Below are 21,220 nucleotides of genomic sequence, written 5' to 3' on the forward strand. Positions count from 1 at the left end.
GCCTGCCTGTGTCTCCCACAGCCAGGAGGCACGTTGCTTGCAGACTGAGCATCCTCTGAGCTGCAGGGGTGGCCCTGGTCCTTCCCTTTGTGGTGACAGTACCCCCTGGGGCCAGCTGGGGGGGTTGCTAGCAAGCTAGGGGTGCCCCAGCTTGGAGACACTACCCCACCAGATCTAATTCTTCCCTGAGCCCACCCAAGGAGCAGCGCTCTGCGGGCTTCCAGCAGGTGGCTTGCAGAAGACTTGGATCTGGTAGGCTGCTGCCTCCAAGCTGAGGCAGCCCCCAGCTTGCTAGCACTCGGTGACCCCAGGGGACGCTGCCACCATTGAGGGAAGGACAGGGGCCCTCTGCAGCTCAGGGCCTGTGTGGCCCACCAGCAGCTTGTGCAGGCAGGCTCCACCAGGAAACAAAAAAAGGGGCAAGAGGCCCAAACTTCTTTTATCTTTTTTTGCAGAGCCTGCCTGCCTCTCCTGCAGCTGGGGGGTGAGCTTCCGGTGGGCCCTGAGCTGTGGGGGCCCCCGGTCCTTCCCTCCATGGTGGCAACGCCCCTCAGGGATGCCCAGGTGGGTGGGTAGTGGGTGGGTGCTGTCCCAACTCAGAGGCAGCACCCATCCCGATCCAACTGTTCCTGGAGCTCAAGCTGTCAAAAGGCTGCAATGTTACAAATAGCTACATTGCAAACTAAACTACATGCAGATGTTGTTTAGTTTGCAATGTAACAAACTCATTTAAATTGTAATGAAACCCTGCACTTGCACAGCATGATGCAATTAAACCTCAAAAACGGTCTTTTTTTGTCACATGTACAGGTCCCTAAGGATTCTTTGTAGACCTCCTCTGCCTCAACCTCTAGGTTCCTCTTCCTGTGAGAGAGGGATAATATAACTCCATTTATACCTGGCTGAAGTGAATATGACACATGTCTCTCTAGGACTCAGCACTAATTACGTTGGTACCTTTCAGCATTGGATACCTGCCTGATTCACCAGGTAAGCCCTGTGGCATCATTCAAGGAAATAGAACCTGCCACACTGTTTTAGAGGTTAAAGTTACTTTCTTTCTTGGGTTTCTGGGTTCTAAACTACAATCAGCACATCATTAAAAAAAAAAAAAAAGAAAATCTTTTTATCCAGCCAGATTGCCACATTTGTTGCACTATGCTAGTTTCTTAGTACAACATCAATAAATGGCCACTTGTAGAGGGACAGACAGAAGTCCATTTGTGAAAGCAAGCCACAGCTTACAGGGGAAAATATCACCCCTCCCAATTATTATACCCTTACAGTGCTCTTGGAACGAAATGGATTTCTGGAAAAAAATAAATGAAAGATGGAACCAAGCGGAAAGCTAAATGCATGGAGAAATTCTCTGGTTTCAGGCTTTTAATTTGCTTGCACACATGCCATGCTGCCTTTGTGGACAAAATGGAGAGGTGATTGGAAAAGGAGATTCCAGTTGCATCAGGTGGTACAGGAGGTTGTGCTCATCAGGAGGAACACAGAATGCAAAGATGTGTGCTCTCTGTGTGACCTTTCATGTAGCACATACTGTATATCTGAGAACCCTTGGTGGTGGTGGGGAATTAATTGAATTACCGAGATGTTTATTATTTATGGAGCTAAACAATTAGGAAGAATCAAACCACCTTTTTGTTCTAACTCTTCCAGTGCTGAAGGAACACACACTTTATCATGAAAAACACTCTCTTATGGCTGTATCCAGTATAAGAACTGATATACGAATGTAGATTGAATACATTCTATCTGTTGTTGGAAGAGATATTAATTTGTAAATGCTGACAAGAACTATGCATGTTTAAGCAGAAATGAAGGGGCCGAGCATTTCTGCATGTCAATGTTTGTTAAAGATATGATATATCTGATTTTCAGTTTGTTCCATTCCTTACACTGCTTCATTTCACATGCTCACTTATCTTCTGTGGCAAGCTACATCAGGTGGCACCAGGAGGTTTAATTTAAATAGAAAGCCGGCATTTTCTGGATTGCCAGGCAAATGAATCCTGAAGAGAGCACATCTGAGATAGCGGCTTCATTCTATTCACACTGATCTCTCAATAAATAAGTAATACAATAGAATTATAATAGTATATTTGTGGTCCCCAAAGTGTTATATCACATAATTTAACATGAACGGTGACAATGGTAGTGCACAAGGTCACAGAGGAAGGGGAGCAGAATGGATCAAACCTTTGGCTAGGGTAAAGCAGTGCAATTCCATTCAGTCCAGCACAGCGACATTGATTTATGTCAGCCAAAGACCTGGCCCAGAATTTTCACAGTAGATATTCAATATCAAGCTGAATAAAATGTGTTAGCTCCAAAATCAAATCAATGGATGAAAATAAGGAGTGGATTATTATTTCCTAGCTATACCAATGAAGTTATCATGGATACCTAGGATTTTCCCCCTACCATCAAAAAGGAATCACTTAAATGATATGAGATAAATTTATCATTAGAGATTTATTATTAAGTCATTAGAAAGTGCCACTGACACCTTCTAAAATTGACATCCCACTATTAATAGCCACTGCTAATAGCTTTTTTATGAGCATCTTCTGTGATGAATGAGTCCTCTACCCTGAGCCATTTATTGAAAACATACAAACAATCTTGTAAGACATCACCTGATCAAAGTTTGGTACCTGACTTTGGAGTATGAGAATCATAAACTTGCTTACGGTCTATCTGGTCTGCAAACACTTCCCCATAGATCATCCAATAAGGCATGTAAAATATGTTCTTTGCCAGCTTCCATGAAGGCTCTTCATTGGGGAAGAGAATTGCCTGTCTTGCAACACCGAAGCTCATCAGAACCACCAACATAATGATGACAAAATACATCATGTCTATCATCTGAAAAGTACAGGATGGAAAAAAAAGCGAGAGAGAGAGAGGAGGGGGAGGGGGGAAGTATTAGAGATAGTTAGTTGGCTACAATTAAACTACGGTATGATTGAAAAAGGGTTTGTAAAGTTCAAGAGTGTGGTTTTCAAAAATTATTTCTGAGACTACTACCTCCGTTTTACACAGAGGCAAGAATTCTTGTGGGCCTTTATACATCTGCACAGAAATTTATCAATGTAGACACTAAGGGTGTTTTTACATATGCTCCAAGGGCGGGGGGCACTTTAATTATAGAGGTTCTGAGAGCCGCTTTAATTAATGCGCCCATAGCATGTTGTGTATCAGTGTCCCTGCGCTTCACAATAGCGGCGGGGGTACTTTTGTTAAAGCTCGTTCGACAGCTTTAAAATGCCCCACTGCTATTTTGAAGTGTGGGGACACTGATACATGAGATGAGGAGGCTGGCTGGAGCACACTATTTAGCACACTCCAGCAGACTTGATTAATTGAGTCTGCTCGGATGCACTGTAATTACAGCATATACCCTGAGGAAGAGTATTGTGATACCCCAAATCTTGCCTATGTCTAGCCCAGATATGTGGTTCTTCCAGTATAAGATATAACCCACAAGAATTCTTCCTTTTTGTATATCTCTTGGACCATCACGGCAACAATATCACCTCAACACTACCACTTTTACACATACAAGCTGTTCAAAGGTAGGGATTGGGTACTCTGGGTTTGTTGTTCTTGCCTGAGTTGATTTGCATCTTGACTTTCAATGCTCAGGACCCATAGGTTTGCTAAGATAAGCTGCCTTTTGACTGCCCAAGTTATCAGGGATGATTACAACTTCACTGCTGCCTATGGCTCAGTCTTGGCAAGATGAAGCATACGTTTTTGTGGCAAGTGGTGCATTGGCTAAGGTCACAGCAGGAATAATGTGTGGCAGAACAGCCTCTTGCAACATTATGGACCGGCACAGTGGTCACTGGTAAGATGACAAAGTTGGTATATTCACAGAAATAGAGATTAGTATATTTACTAGGTGTCTAGCAGAGGATGGAGTGCTTAGAGGAAGGGGAAATTTTCAAAAGGTGATATACAAATAATCCAGGGGGCTCAACTTTGTATCTCCACTGTCTGGCATCTCTTTAGAGTATGAAAATCATTACTTATTGGCGGCAGAATGTATTCAGAGAAGCGCTTAGAAAAAGTTGAATATTCTCAGTGTCCCAAATGCATACAGTAGGCACAAGAAGTACTGCTTAGCTGTAGGTGTGAGAACCCCAAGGGAAAGCATTAGAGGATGGGAAACTCCTGGGAGTGCCTGTAACATCTCTTGTAAGTGCTATATAAACTAAAACATAACTAAGGTAACAACATATCTGAACATAAAAAACTGGGGAGCAACTGTAGAACTCTCTGTAAAGTCCTGTAGTCTTCTGGCTGCATCTACATGAGATGCTGACTATGCACTAGCCTGTGACTACTTTGCAGTAATGTTGCATGGCAGGAAGCATGATGTGATGCTATTGCGCAGTAGTCATGAGCTACTATGCAGTCAATGTCACAAAAAAGCCATTCCTTGGTGCAAATGTGCAGTAACTCCAGTATACGTGCCAGAGTATGTAGTGTACATATTAGTATGTATGTATGTATGTATGTATGTATTAGTACTCCAGTATAAACAAGTACTAAATAGTTGTGCAGTAACAACTGCACAGTCAGCGTCTCACGTAGACATGGCCTACATGTGCTTATCATGAGTATGCAAATTGCACCAAATAAACAAAAAGCAACCCAAATCTTTGCCCAAAACTTGACCTAACGACTTTTGAGGCTTAAAAAAGGTTTGGTTAACATGTGGGAGGAAGGGGAAAATTTTCAAGACAATTCTGTGCTTTGTGGTTCTAGTTGCAATTGGGAATTGCTTTGGAAATCATACAGAAGTGTGCACTTATAGTTTCAAATTAGCATGAAGCCACAACCCTTGTAAACTGGCTCCCTGGTTCTCTGCAGCCACCTGCAGGTGGACAAGCTCAGTTCAAGGGCTGATACATACAGAGGAGTACGACACAGGTTAGAGGAGGCTGAGGATGAACACAGCACTACAGTGACATATATGGAAGTGCTGGAATTGCTGCCAAATACCTCAATTAAATAGAGAAAAGGGGTCAAAATGTGTCTGGAAAGCTCACCTTACTGCAAGGGGGGGGGGGAAAGAGAGAGAGGAGAGAGCAAGAAACTCATACAGAAAGGATAAATACATTTCTGCATGTACTGAGACACAGGCCAGAGTGAGGGAAGGGACTGGTGGGACAAGGGTCTGGCTGGAGATACTATGAGGAGCTTGAAAGGAAAGAATTGAGGAATGTCTCACTTTCTGATGGGGCTGGGCCATTAGGAACACATTACTCCAGTGTGCACTAGCTCCCAGTACTTTTCTGGGCACAATCCAAGGTGTTGGTTTTGACTTATAAGGCCCTAAAGGTTCCACTTCAATTCCTATGGTCAGCTGAGAGCCACCTCCTGCAAGTATCATAGGTGCACAAAGTTCACTTCACAGAACAAGTGGGAGGTCATTCTTGGTAGTAGCTCCTCTGCTTTGGAACTCCCTTCCCATCATAGTTTATCAGAGCCCAAGTCTGGACATCTTCCAAAACCTTTTTATTTGGGCAGGTATTTAGCAAGCAAGGTAAGTTGGGGTATTGTTTGGGAAGTTTTTATTATAGAAGTAAATATCGCATTAAATACTTTATCTGATTTTATCAGTTACACATTTCCCAGTAAGCCTCCCTAAGCTTTTTTTTTGGTGAAGGACTATGTGCAAATCTAATAAATACGTGCATAAATAAAACCAAAGGATGAAAAAAATGAAAACAAATATTGACATGGAATGACAGGAAAAGGAGGAACATGGGAACTAAAGAGAGATGAAGTATAATGAATATATATAAAAAGTAAAGGACAGTTTGTGATTAGCATATTTCACTGTATTTATCGGTATGAGCAAATCTAAGGGAATGCAACTGGGGAAGAAGAGAGGTAGAGTCTGAGACCTACATTCTGGATGGTGGTGGACGGTTTTGTTCTGCATAAAAATACTGATAAAGGAACCACTTGGGGCTAAAACATGTTTGGCAGCAATACTGGCAAAATACCTAAATAGTTTTGAGAAAGAGCTCAATCAGTTTATGAAGGGGACGGTATCTGACATGGGTTACCTGTGATGGCAGAAAATTGGACTGGATGACCACAGGTGGTCCTTCTATTCCTGTGCTCCTTGAAGTGTTAATCTTAATTAAGAAAGATCATTTTCCAGCCTGTAGTGGAAACCATGGTGGTTCAGATAATGATGAAAGATGAGGCCCAGCAGTTTTTCACACCTCAGTCTCTACTGATATCCAGAGAAAAAAGGTGGAGGGAGGCACATCGCCAGTTTTTTTCCTCTCTGAGTTCAAGCAGGGGGACGTACATTTCAGGCAAGTAATCAAAACATTTGATGGTTATCTGAAGCTATCACAGAAAAGCTCTTAACTTTCTCCTGTATACTTACCAGCATTCATGGTGCTAGAACCCTTCCTAATAGAAACAAGAATTCTTTTTTTTTTCAGTCATTTTATACATAAGCAGCACAGTAGGTATCTTCAGTCCTTGTCATGGGCCTAGTCTAAAGCTTGTTGATGAGTCTTTCCATTGACTTTAGCATGTTTGCCTGTTGTGTTAAATTACAATAGCTAGTTTAACTGTTTGCTTCTCTTTTACTCATCTGAACATTTTAATCATTTATCTAGAAAAGCTCCTGGAACTAGTAAAATGCAACTCAGTCCTGTGTCAATACACTTAATATAGCTCTGAATGTATAAAATCAGCCTCACTGTAATTCTTAACTTGTTGACAAAGAAATAAAGTTTGGAGGCTGAAGTGTGTATGCAAAGGTAGCTAACTCATTTCTTACTCTCTTGACAGCACATCAGAGCCATTTCATTCTACCCACAAATGGAAAGGGTGTAATTATATTATCGTCTAAAAATCAAAGAGGTAGATTTTGATGAACATATTCAATCACTGAAATAAGCAGAAAATGGAAAAATCAGGTATTTCTCAGGCACTTGCTTTTCATCTCTTTACTTTTGTTTTATACCATCACTTTTAACTCACATGTGCCCCTTCCCTTTCTTGATTAAACTTAAATTGAAAAATTGCGTATACTGTTTAATGTTTATTTAATATTTTAATAAACAGCAATGCGTATTATTTCTTATCTATCCTGTAGTAGCACCCAAAGAGCCCAGTAAGAATTGGTGCTGTACAGACACAGATAAAGAGGCAGTCCTTAATTTACTCATGTACATTGAAATCAATGCAATAGGTGGAGGAGTGAGGCCAGAGAGAGGTGTCTGATGCCTGGAGTTTCTACAATTTTGCTTATAATTTAAGCTCCAGTGTAAATATAAACCATGTGCAGATCCAGATTCTACACATTTTTGAGAATCTGTCCTTACAGTATATTTAATTCATTAAATTTTCCATCATGATGGGCAGTGCATCCCACATGTGTGCCATGAAGGATGTTAGCTATAACCCAAGGAACTAAAATGAACCACAGATTGAACAAAAATGTAGCCAGTGAACCAAACAGCCCAGAGCAAGGAGGTGCAAATCTATGTAAGTCTATGCATGATATGAATAGGATTGACAGGTTTTATATTGGCCAGAAAACAGGTGAGTTACAAATTTGTGCCACTCACCAGTTGGGCAGTCAGTGAGTTGGCAAAATGAATATGTTGGAAATGGCTGAGTGCATAAAAACAAGGCCTTTTGGGGGGTCTGCTACAGACCATCAAACGAGGAGGATGTGGTGAATGAGGGTTCCTTCAAAGAGCTAGTGCAAGTTTCCTAATCACAGGCCCTGGGTCTCAGGGGGGACTTCAATCACTATGCTGGGACAGCTGGTGGGAGAGCAATACAGCAGTGTACAGGCAATCCAGGACGTTTTTGGAAAGTGTTGGGGACAACCTCCTGGCCTGAGTGCTGGAAAGGCCAACTAGGGGCCATGCTCTTCTTTCTTGATCTGCTGCTCATAAACAGGGAAGAATTGTTAGAGAAGATAGCAATGAATGGCAACTTGGGCAGAAGCAACCACAGAATGATTTGAGTTCAGGATCCCGAGGAAAGGAAGGCAGGAGAGCAGCAAAGTAAGGACCTTGGACTTCAGAAAACCAGACTTGGCTTGGAAGGGTACTCTTCACTAACGTAAAACAAAAGTGAAGCTTATAAGAAGTGGAAACTTGCACAAACAAGTAGAGAGGAGTACAAGAGTATTGCTTGGGCATGCAGGGATGAAGTCAGGAAGGCCAAAGTGCAATTGGAGTTGAAGCTAGCAAGGGAGGTGGAGGGTAACAAGAAGGGTTACTACAAGTATGTCAGCAACAAGTGGAGGATCAGAGAAAGCGTGTTCCTTTACTAAATGGGGGGAGGCAAGCTAGTGACAGAGGATACAGAAAAGGCTGAAGTACTCAATGCTTTTTTCACCTCAGTCTTCACAGGCAAGGTCAGCTACCAGACTACTGCACAGGGCACCACAGTTTGGGGAGGAGGTGAGCATCCAACACTGGAGAAAGAACAGATTAGGGACTAGCTGGAAAAGCTGGATGTGTACGAGTCCATGGAGCCAGACAAGAGGCACCTGAGTATGCTTAGGAAGCTGGCTAACGTGATTGCAGAGTTGCTGGCCACCATCCTTGAAAACTCTCGGTGACTGGGAGAGGTCCTAAATGATTGGAAAAGGGCAAATATAGTGCCCATTCTTTAAGAAAGGGAAGAAGGAGGATTCTGGGAACTACAGACCAGTCAGCCTCACCCCAGTCCTGGGAAAAAATCATGAAGCAGATCCTCAAGGAATCCATTTCTAAGTACTTGGAGGAGAACAAGGTGATTAGGAACAGTCAGCGTGGATTCACCAAGGGCAAATCATGCCTGACCAACCTGATTGCCTTCTATGATGAAATGATTGGCTCTGTGGATGCAGGAAGACCAGTGGATGTGATATATCTTGACTTTAGCAAGGCTTTTGATACACTCTCCCACAACATTTTTGCAAGCGAATTAAGGAAGTATGGGTTGAATGAATGGACTGTAAGGTGGATAGAAAACTGGCTAGATCATCAGGCTCAAAGCGTAGTAGACAATGGCTCAATGTCTATTTGGCAGTCAGTATCAAGTGGAGTGTCCCCAGAGGTTGGTCCTGGGGCCGGTTTTGAACAAGGAGCAATGGTCTCAAGTTTCAGCAAGGGAAGTCTGGGTTAGAAGACTCCCTCCCTGGGAGGGTAGCAAAACACTGGAACATGTTCCCTAGAGAGGTTGTGGAATCTCCATCCTTGGAGATTTTTAAGACCCAGCTAGACAAAATCTTGGCTGGGATGATCTAGTTGGGGATGGCTCTGGTTTGAGCAGGGGGTTGGACTAGATAACCTCCTAAGGTGCCTTTCAACCCTCATTTCTTTGATCCTATGATTCTAAGGATGAAGTAGGAAAACTAAATAGCAAGAGGGTGTAAGATAAAACAGCCCCTCCCACTTTGTGTCCATAACAGCTCCTGTGCTTTGAGAGCTAAATTCAACTCAACAAAAGGGGGGGTGGAGGGAGTGACCATATTAATGCCATTGCCAAATTTCCCAACCTGTGGGGAGCCCCACAGGCTGGATGTGATGCTCCACAGGCTACATTTGGCCTGTGGGCCAGACGTTGAGCACCCCTGCTATAGACTAACAAGGTGGTGTAAAGTAATACTCATTGTGCACATGCAGGGATGTCAAAGAGATGCTAATTACATTAGTTTTTCTACTTTTACCCATTTCTAGGCCCTCCTGCACCCAAAGTACAACATACACCATCATTTCTGTCACTGCTGAATTGGGCCTAGTGGCAGTTATGTCAATCAATCATTATGTGGACTGTCAGAGCCTGAGCCATTAGGGGCCTGTCAATCTGTCTTCTTAAACTAGTTTTCAGGCTGCTGTTGTTGACAATGTGAGCATAATTAAGTGCCTGTTTTGGCTTTAGTGGTAAAACAGAGGAATACATAGCCATTTGGCATTTTTCTTTAGCTTTATGAAACAAACAGCATCAGACATCGTGATCATTTGTATCAGATCCTTTTGTCCTTCTTCTCATCCTTGAATCCTGTTTTCTCATTCTAGCAATCTACAGCTGCATGAACAGAACTACAGAGTGCTTTGTAGGTAACTGCAGTTCTGGGAGGTCCTGCTATGTAATCGTGGTTTCCTTGGCTTCCCTCGTGGAAGTCATAGATTCTCAAAATCCTTTTCTTCAGGAAATGCTAGCTTTCAAACAGCCTCTGGTGTGGTCTGGTCCCTCTCTCTCTCTTAAAAACATTCTTTCTCTTTGATTTTACACTAATCAGCCTGGGGACTTACTCCCATGCACCAAACAGAAAGTGACCTTATTGCATTTGTAACACTGGCAGGAAGAGAGCCAATAATGGGACTTGTATTCAGTCTTTGTATATCATGGATCATGGAGTGTTTCTGGTATTCTCATCTTGAAGTACTGGGGGGAAGGGCAGGTGTTTGAATATGAGAGAAGAGATATGTTTGGTCTTCATGTAAGTTGACTGAGCTGAGTCTGTTGTATGTATTCAGTATATACCATGGAAAATTAGGCTCACAAAAGAATACTTCTGAATTATAATATACTATTTGCTTTACTATTAATAAAAACATGAATGTGTGTTATTTGCAAAGTTAATATTTACTTTGCTTGTATTCATGGTGCATAGGGCCAAGACATATTCAATACTTATTTTTTAAAGTGTGGTTTAATGATCTGAAATACATGAACCAATTCTTAAAAATAAAAGCCAGGGACCTGCACATGATAAGCACGTAAACTGGTGAACCCAAAGAGCTAGTCAGTTAAGTACCCATACAGTGTACATGGGCAGTTTTACATGCAGTAGTGTACTAAATTATAGCTGGCTTTGGCCACTTGGACCTGAGTTTTTGCATTTTGAAAATGTGCTCCTACATACCTAAAACCTAAATTAAGACCACATTTCTGCTGAGATTTAAAAAAACTGCAAAAGCTCAGTTATGGTTCTCACACCATTTGTAACTTAATCCTCTTGATATTATGTATCAGATGTGTATATGCATTCCTGCCCTAGGCATGTGCACTATGGATGAGTTGGAGATGCTGTGGTCACATGGGTGGATTTTCAGATATCACAGGAAGGGATCCTTTTGGAGGTTCCTGGGGGATGCAGGTTGCCCCTGTGATAGAACCATGCTCTGCAGCAGCAACAGAGACCTCCTTGCAAACCCATGCAACATGGATGAGAATTATGATCCTCTACTTTATGCATGGGTAAACTGAGATATGCAAGAAATTTTCTGTTAAAAGGGAGTCTTTGAGCATGACATGAGAAATATAAAAGCCCGGTTATTAAACCAGTAGCAGCTCAGAGGAGAGAAAGATCCTAATCTCCTATACTGGAGGATAACCTTGGGCATTCTAGTTTGCTTGTCTGCAGTTATAATGGAAAGCAATGATTTTTGGGGTTACGTGACAACACTGTTCTGTGAAATATATACAAAAAGAATGTACTGAATTGAACTGAAACAGAGTCAAACAAAAGCATGGAAAAATCAATGAGACTTCTCTTACCATTTTCCCAATCATCATCACATATGGTCCCAAATACTTGTTCACTCCGAAGATGTCTAACAAACGTATGTACCAGTAAATGATGTTCACACAGTATATGACTCTCCCGTCACTCCGGAATGGTTGATCCTGCAGGCGAAGCACCATCCCCACAGAGAACAGGAGAATGGCTATGAGATCCGTGACATTCCAGTACTCCTGGAGCCACACCTTTACCTTCTGTAACAGCTTCCCAGGCTCTGACATCAATATCTAAAAGATATGGAAGAGGTAAAGAACGAAGATTTGAACCAACTTCACTAAGTGCTAGAGAAAGGCCCAGGCAATCATTGGTATTTCACATAGTCCCAAAGCGAGCCAATAGAACCCAATGATGTTTATGGATATCTTACAAGTTTCTGGTGCCTCTTTAGAAATTGGATGGTCTAGGGAATCATGTTCCATCTCTAATCTATGTGCAGGTCAAAAGTTTTTCCTTTATAAAACAAAACCATATATGTCACTCAAATCAATGAGAAGGGACTGGAATTTCAATATCCCTTTCCAATTCTCAAATTGATTGATCCTAATTTGAAGCAGGATTAGGTAGCTGGAAATGTATTGCAGCAGAAAATCCATATTTATGGAAACTACAAAAAAGTGCCCAGAAACTGCATAAAAGTACCGTGGAATTTATGATGAATAATAAGGACCTTAATTTGCATTTCTTCCAAAAGATTGATGCTTTTACTTGAACAAACCTTTGACAATAGTGTTCCACAGCTGGGAAAATAATGCATGAAAATCATTCGTTCTATGAATTTAGCCACTTCTCTGCAAAATCATGTGTGAGCAGGTTACTGTTTTCCTGAATTTATTTGTCATTTGAAGCTATTCACCAAACCGTTTCCATGAATAATTCCTTGCCATTAGCTTGTTTGCAAGCAGCTTGCTTTGAGTATTCTATATTTAGAATTTGAGCATGTTTGAGCAGACTCATACGGTATATTTTTGCTCCTTGAAAAGAACAAGTGCAATTCTTAGAATTAGGTTTTCAGTATGGATTTCAAATTATTTTTCTATAAATAATCTCCAATATTCACTTAGAACTCTAGCTTCACAAGCATTCTTGTTGGAATATTTGTGGCGAGAACAGCTGAAGTGAATGATTAGAAAAAAAAAATGAAACATATATTCACAAAAAATATTTAACTGAATTCCAATGTAGCTGTTTACCAGTGTTGTGGAGCCCTCTTGTGGTTGCTTACTGATGTCTTTTTCTTTAATGCGATATGTTCATCACAATCCACTCAACCAATGTCCTACCCCATCACTCTGTAATTCTATTTATTTTATTTATAACTATAATCTACTGTAAATCTTTTTGAAGGCAATATTCAGTTTTAAGCAACTGTTTTAAAATACCTTTCTCAGTAGTCCTCAGAGGCATTTAAAAATACATTTACTGGTGAAAAATACAAATACAACACCAAATTCAGCCCAGGGGTATAAATGTGCCCGATTCATAGTAGTCAATGGAAGCTGCATCTATTAATGTAAGAGCAGAATTTGGCCTTTGGTATCACTATACAATAAATACACATTAGGCCAAGTGAAAAGGACACAGCAGTAGCTACAGGGAGAGAGGGAGGAGGGGCAGAGGATGATAACATTCTGCACAGTCTATATCTTATAGCATTTTAATGCAATCATAAATATGTTTCTCTTTGTCTCTGCATCCTTTAGACTCTTTTGGGAAACACATGCCATTAGTTGAGACAATTATTGAATAAATATATGTCAATTACTAAAGGGAAATCACCCCCAAGCTGTTTCATAAATTAGGGATGTTATTTAGGTGAGGGTTTTTTGTTAATATCTGATCCTTAAATCTCTTCCCCTGCCTCAGAAACACAAGTTTCCCCCAGAAACCCACTAAAAATTCCAATGCCTCCCCTGCTTTTCTGGAAAAAAAAACATTACATTTGTGGTAAACCCTCCAACAGTATGCTCAGAGAAAAACAATGAATATCTAAAAATGTGAAAAACATTTGAGCTTATTTTCTGGTTTTGGATCTCTCAGGCTGATTTTACCTCTCTCATTTTCTCTATTCCCAGTGTGAAAATATAAGAGATCACTATCCATTCCTGTGTAGAAGGCCAGCGATCCATCTTCACTAACACGATGTAGTTGAACAGCATCAGATACCCGATATATGCTAACTGTAAGACAAAGAAAACTGCCCTTGGCATCAATAGCCACACAATAATAATAAATAATAATAATAGGGAACTTAGTGCCACCAAGATGGCTTTGTAACCTTAATTTCAAATTGTGACTATCATATTTCTGCAAACAGAGAGGAGTATATCATCATCAGCTACAAATTAAATCTGCACACCAAGTAGGAGCTATAAAATAAATGTTAGTGTTTCCTTTCCTCAGGTACAACAGCTTCCCAAATATAGCCACTCTCATCATTGTTAACCTCCACTTGAACCTCCAGTAGCCATAGTGGGATCACTCCTAGTCCTAATCCCTCCCTCTTGCCAGTATTAACCCTATACTTCATGACTTACCTGTGCAACCATTTCTACCCTATTTCAATTCCTTTCTACACACTGCTATTGCATACTTACCAACTCCTGTTCCACTGTTTTAGAGGAATGCTTGACCTGCTACACCCCTTAATACAAAGCCCTCCTTACCTGGATCCTTTCATATCCAAGGTACTACTATCTTGCCTTCGTCTGTCCTAACTGAAAGTAATACTTCATTTGGTCTGGGTTCTTTTCTATGCTATTACCATCTCTCTGACGCAGTGCTTTGGCTTTACTATCTATTTAATCTTTTTATTACCCACCTATCCATTGTTAAAATGGCTTTTGTTCTCCTTTCAATATTTCCATCATCTGCCTTAAATCTGTTCAGTCAACTAGGAGAAGTCATAGAGAGAATGTCAATGGAGCAACAACATGTGGTTCTGGCCAGATTTTGCAGCCCTCTCTTCCCTTTTCTGTGTTTGTGACCATGTCCCTTTTCAAGCAGCAGCTCTATAACAAAGTAGCTTTTCAAGGCAAGCTCCTCAGAGTAACTCTTCAGTGCTGCACACAGAGTCATATGACATCAATCACAGCAGGTATTTCATTGCATTTGTTTACATTTCTCTCTTTGCCTTTTGTTAATCAAACAATTGATTGTCTATACTGTATCACGGTCAAGATGAAGTAGAATTTGTGCACTGTGGGCTGAATGACCTCAGTTGGAGTTGAAAGTGTTCAGCATCTCACAGGCGGTAATAAGCACTTTATAGAATTAAGCCTGTAGTTTTCTGTAAGTTCTTCTTGGAGTTTGATAAAGCATAAAGTTCACAGTGTGCTGGCTTCACTTGCAGCCATTGGTCTGGAAATCGCCCAAATGAAATCTTTAAACTGACCATAATTATGAGCAGAGCTAAGATGGCCAGTTGGATCACTGCCTCTTTTCTACTTAAAACAAAAGAGGAAATTAACTTACCCTTCTTTCAGCGTTGTGATGGATTGGTATGTTTCTCGGGGGAGGGGGCTAACCTGTGGCATGAGTGCCACAAGTGGCACAGGCAGCCTCTTTGTGTGGGACACAGCACATTGGAAAGAAAGCAGGGGGCACAGTGGCACATAGGACAGGGAGTAGAAAGCAACATTGGGAGCACAGGGAAGGAAGCAGAAAACAGAGCAGCAGATCAGGCAGGAGAAGGGGATTGGAGTGGCACCCAAGAAGGGTGTGGGGCTAAATTGTGACATGTCTACCAAAAAGGTTGGTCTTTACTACTCTAGTGCTCTCTTGATCCTTTTTGGACACCTCTAAAGAAAAGGGAGAGCCATGCTGTCCTGTGCTAAGGTCTGAGACTTTAGCTGAGTTAACAGAAATCCAATTTCCATGGAGAAGGCTAGATTGGAAAGCATTCCTATCTATATAAAAGAATGGCTTCACATTAGGATAGACTTATTCCTCACTCAGGTGCAGTGGCATTATTAACCACCATATAAAAAGTCAGATGATTTCATTTCTTAATGTCCTTTAAATTAAAATATACCCACTACAAAAATCTCTTCTGTTCTAAACAACTATTCCTACTAACTGGGGGACGTGGCGGAGGTGAGATGGGGTGGATTTAGTTTCCTTTACTACCTGCTAAAAGTTAGCATGAAAAAACTAAGTCCATTTCAATGGGAGGAGCCACGACACTGGATAATATTTGGGAAAATGGGTTATTTGCTGAAAAAAAGTGGTTTTGGTTATTTCAGAAGTAAAAGTTCTGTTAACTGGCATCTTACAAGCCAGCATGCTCTACTAACCGGCATGCTGGCTTGTCAGATCAAGTGAAACTGGAAGTGCCCACCGTGGCATTTCCAGTTTCTCTGAGCCCCTATGGCCTGGGGGTATAACAGGCTATGCAGGGCTTGCCTCCCTGTCCTGCAGGGCCCGCAGGAGGGGTGGCGATGCCGCGGGGGGGGCGGAGGGATGCCCCAGACACAGCGGGAGAAGCAGCGGCCTGGGCCACTCAATTAACTGGCATTTTTTGTTATCTGGCATCCCCCATTCTCGAGGGATGCCAGATAACAGAGCTTTTACTTGTGAAAGTAACTTTCATTTGTGGAATTGCTTCTATTAGAAAAAATATTTGCCAAAATATTAGTCAAATCATTACTGATGCTGCCATCATTCTCACACCCCCTTTCATCCAATAGGTCAGTAGCTAGAGAATTTCCTTGTGCTGTAGAAAACCCAAGTTCCAGTATCTTGTCTGCCTGAGGAGGCTTAAACACACAACTCCCACCTCCAGGGAGAGTGTCCTCCCCATCTGCCTGCTTTAGGATCCTTGAAGGTGGGTTACTTTCAATCTCTCCTGTTGATGCTTTGCCACTTGGGATAATATAACTACTTATATGCATAAAAGATAAATATTCTACCGCCCAGGCAAGGCCCCTAATGGTGAGGCCGATGAGCCATTTTTTTCTTTCTCTCTACAAAGTATAAATGTGAAACAGCTCCAGCAGGCTAGACTGAGGGAAATACAATGCACAATGACACAATAAGGGTGGAGTGACTGAGGCATCCGGGCCCAAGTGCCAAATCGGTGGGGGAGGAGGGAGAAAAAAAAAAAAAAAAAAAGGCTGCTGCTATAGCCGGACAAATGTCACTGCCTTCATGTGTGGCATTGACCTTGCACACCTGGCCACATTGTTATGCCTCTGACAATGCAACAGGGTAGCCTCCCTACTGCCTGGTGGTTGGGACATGTTTCGGGAAGATGGTGGATGTGGGTTTAAAATTATTCAGACAGAGAAGAGGTATCTCCTATATCCTGGATAAGTGCTCTAAACAATGGGCTCCTGGATAAAAAATAGTTAAAAAAATAAAGGGCACCACCACCATCACCTTCTCTAGCACTGAATCTAGATATTATTACATATTCCTGAAAAAGAAACAATCTGTTTTAGACTGAATGGAGCATGTCACAAAACTGCTGGACCTGCAAGGGAGAGGAATACTGCTTTGGTATGAAATGAAATAAAATTATTTTATTTTGAGTTGATCCAACCTGAATTTTTGGTTTTGCTACTGAACCAAATACAGTGATTCAGAAACCTCTATTTAACCCACTTCAAAATCCTTTAATAATGATTATGTGGGAGGTTGGCAAAGAATAACAGAGTAGTTTTTATGCTATATGATGATAATTCTCATGAACTTTTTTTCACTTGCAGGACTCTAGATGATAATAAGTTGAGGATATCTTCTCAGTTGTTTTTAACCTATACTAATTACAAGTGAGTGGGGCTGAGGTCAGCTATTTTAGCTCTTACTTTGAAGTTGCTTTTCTCTTCATTAAACTGGAGTTCTCTTTCAAGTATACTAAGTATTGGTACCACACCCCAAATCCACCTTAATTTGCGTTTGAAGCTGAAGGTAGACAAGCACTAGTAGGTGACCTTGAATGAGACCTGCCCCAGGACATAAAATAGTAGAAATAGGGCTCAATGGAAATTCAGTATTGATCTCCCTTTTCCATTTCAGGATTGAACTAGTTAAATGAGAGCCCATGCAATTCGGATTCAGATTCAGGCCGAATCAGGGACAGTGGTTTGATTAGTTGATTTGGATTACTGTCCCTGATTCAATTTGGCCGAATCTGAATCTGAAGATTCGATGCTGATTCAGAGAATCAGTGATTCAGACACAAAACACAGCTTTAAAAGTTTTTTCTAGCTGGAGGTAGCAGGAGTGGCTTCTGATGATTGCGATGCTGGGGTGCATGGAGCATCCTACAGGAGTGCGGGGGGGCCCTCCATGTGCTTTGGGGTGAACCCGGAAGTGGACCGGGTTTGCTGGGGAGTGCACTGGAGGGACCCTCCATGCCTCCCTGGCTCAGTGTTTGGTTGCAGGGTGACCCTGGGTACCCCCCACCGACCCAGGAGGAACCAGTCACCAAGCTGGAGGGGGGTAGGGGGGAGGGGGCCCTGCGTGCTCCCCAGTGGACCCAGAAGTGGACTGGAAGTGCTTCTGGTCCACTTCTGAGTCTGCTTCTGAGTGTGCTGGGCAGGCCCCCACACTCCTGTGGGACACTCTATGAGCCCCAGCATCGCAGCATTCATGAGCACCTGTTACCTAGAGGTATGTAGAAAAAAAGCTGTCTTTATTTAAAGCTGTCTTTATATCCAAATCTCCGAATCTTTCCAAATCTCTCTGAATCAATTTGAAGGGTTCTGATTCGATTTGGAGAGATTAAAGGAGCCTCTGAGTTGATTCGGATTCAGAGATTCAGCCACCGAACTGGGCTGAATCTCCGCTGAATTGAAATCAGGGACCGAAGCTTCGCCATCACACATATACACACATGGTAGCATAAGTTTTCACTAATTGTTTCACAAATATATCTGCACAAAAAAATCTGCATCATCTACAAGCTCACCTACTTGTGTATGCACATTATCATCTGTATATGAATCTGTCTTGGTTAGGCTTTGAAACATGGGTTTGTTTCCACAACTGTTTGTGAATGTACTGATGGAGATCCTCTGAAAATTTGTGCTAATACTAACAGACAAACAATACTGCTGCTATACAAGTGTTCATATCATCACTAGTAAGATAATTGGGAAGAAATAGCTTACTGTGTAGAACCAAAACTTAACAATGGGTGCATTATAGAACTCATATATCTTTCTTCCAAGGGGGATGAGCCTGTGCCTGCTCTGAACTTCCTCTTCCTCCTTTTTTCTGGATGATTCTCCATTCCCTCGGCCCAACATTGCCTACAAGAAAGAATACAGGTGAAGTTATTTCTTTGTTTACTATCAACTGTGTTATTTTTGAAAATGTCACCAGGCATTCAAGCATTCTGTGATTTTTTTTTACCCAAATTTGTGAATTGGGTGACCCACCCCTTTTGAACCCATGAAGTTGTAGGATTTAAACTATTTTGCTTGCAAATAATTCACTTTAGATAGGAAGCTGCATTTCAGTTTATACAAACTGTTCCCTGATAAGCTGAAGAAGTAACACTTCAGCAGGAATGATCAAGCCCTAATCTCCATTCAAAACTTGGTTCTGGGACATAGGTTATATATGGCAATCATTACTGCTTTTTGCTATATTGAGTTCTTTTTCTATTCTACAGATTAGCATTTGCCTATGAAAATATTTTGGTTAGGTTATAACGTTGATACAGGCACAACAGAGAAGGATAGAAAATGTTGTTATAAAGCAATGATTATGGGTGTGCCAGTTGGCATTGGAAAAGAAACACAGTGAAGAGGGAAAGAGGTGCTGAAGGCTACTGAACTGTAAATAATGCAGCTGGTCATTGTTGTTCATGCTGATTATTGTATCCTACTTAGGACACAATCCTGCAATGTGTTCCATGTGGATTCAGTTGGTTTGCTCATTAGAGTTCATTGCTAGACTGAGTAATCTTATTTCTCAAGGAATTGCTTCTCCTTCACCACTTTCCAGAATGCCGAGCATACTTTGTGTGCTAGATCCACAGTTTAATGTAACTTGATTGCAGTGGGCCCAAGGAAATGTATACCAGTTGGAGATCTGCCCAGATTTTTAGCAATAAATACACAAGAAGTCATTAATAATAAACAAAAGACAAATAATGAATAAGTAACAAGGAGAGTTACTCTGAAGTTCAAACTCAGCTGTAAATATATACAAAGAGGGATTACAGTGAATAACATTCCCTTAAAAAAAAAAAAAAAAAGCTAAAAAGGGAGAGTCCCAGTCTATTCCTAATTCTGACTGACTGACCAAAGATCTGTTCTTTTGGTTTTCATTCCTCTGTGAACAGGAAACTTGAAGCATTTGGATTTTAGGAGAGATGTATGCTGTGACCAAGCTCCCACTTTAATTTGTCATGGCATGTATAGGTTTTGGTGCTTCAACAGATGGAGGCAGGTGTATATCTGGTATTTTGATATCTCCTATACTATCTAACTGTCCTGATGCTGCCATAATGTTTTTATTTAAATAATCTTAATAAAATTTGTTTGAGGATTACTGAGTTGTTCTATACATAATTACTTAATTCAGCCTCACAACATCCTGTGACATGGTCTTTTTATTCTCATCCCTGCTATACAGCTGAGAAAATGAAGCCATATAGAACTCTAGTGTTATCTTTGGTCCTTGTTACACGGTAATTTTGAGCAGCTCCTGTAGCTCTTAATACCTGGATTGTCCACATATAAACACTTGAAATTAGTTTTCAGCATTTGTTAGGCATCTCAAATTATGCCACTCCAGGGCAGAATTATCTCTGATCTGTGTTATCTATCTCATGCCACTCTAGGCTACACTGGGCACATGTACATGTGCAATTATGGTGCCTGAATAAACTGCAGAGTTCATTGCTCTGGAGTTAATTGCTCCTGAACATGGTGTGCGCCCAAGAGCAATTAACTGTGGAACAATAAGCTCCGCAGTTTATACAGGTGTAACGTGGAGCTTGGGTGGAGCAGCCCTGGCTAACGGAGGGCACTGGGGGTCAGCCTGCCAACCCAGTGCTGCTCCCCCTGGCTCAATGTGCTGTGGAAGGGCTGGCTGGGGCACAAGGGAACTAGCTGGCAGGCATCCCCTGCGCTGAAGCAGATCTTGTGTCCAGCCAGGCTCTCCAACATCTACACATGCCCTACTGTGGAGTTTTTTATTCCCCAGCAGGATCGTCATTGGCAGCCATCACCCTCGGGAGACCATGGGAATTGTACCCTTGGTAGGTTACCAGATACCACCACAGCTTCTTGAGTGGCTGAGGAATCCGATGTGCTACAGGCAGACCCTCTGGCATGTTTCATGTATAAACTTGGTTGAGTTTGCACTGGCATGCCAATTACTGTTTCGCCCTGCCTAACTCTGATGCCTCTTCTCTAGCTCATCATTTTTCCTCTCCATCTCAAAGTGATATAGGTCCTGCTTCACAGTGGCTTTCCACTTGCAGCAGTCTGAAGCAATTGATTCCCATCATTGGCCATTGATGTGCAGCTCATGAAGGTTTTTCTTGGAGACATCAACAAAATGGAGTTTGGGCCATCCAAATTGACATTTGCCAGTGGTCAGCTCACCAGAGTATGTCCTTGGTGTTTTGGCCATTGCTCATATGCGTCACATGCCCTACCAACAGAGGCATCTCTGTCT

General features: G+C 41.7%; 1 protein-coding gene across 1 annotated transcript in view; it reads right to left on the bottom strand.

Moving 5' to 3' along the window:
- The window catches only part of TRPM3 (transient receptor potential cation channel subfamily M member 3), a 253,510-nt gene that overhangs the window by 29,539 nt on the left and 202,751 nt on the right, over positions 1–21,220 (bottom strand). The window contains exons 19-22 of the mRNA XM_019555208.1: positions 18,697–18,837; positions 13,633–13,761; positions 11,560–11,811; positions 2,703–2,877 (exon numbers count right to left, since the gene is read on the bottom strand). Coding sequence (XP_019410753.1) covers positions 2,703–2,877; positions 11,560–11,811; positions 13,633–13,761; positions 18,697–18,837 — 697 coding nt within the window. The remainder of the gene's footprint in view (positions 1–2,702; positions 2,878–11,559; positions 11,812–13,632; positions 13,762–18,696; positions 18,838–21,220) is intronic.

Source organism: Crocodylus porosus, unplaced genomic scaffold (assembly GCF_001723895.1).
Source record: "Crocodylus porosus isolate Cpor-Errol unplaced genomic scaffold, CroPor_comp1, whole genome shotgun sequence".
Lineage (NCBI taxonomy): Eukaryota > Metazoa > Chordata > Crocodylia > Crocodylidae > Crocodylus > Crocodylus porosus.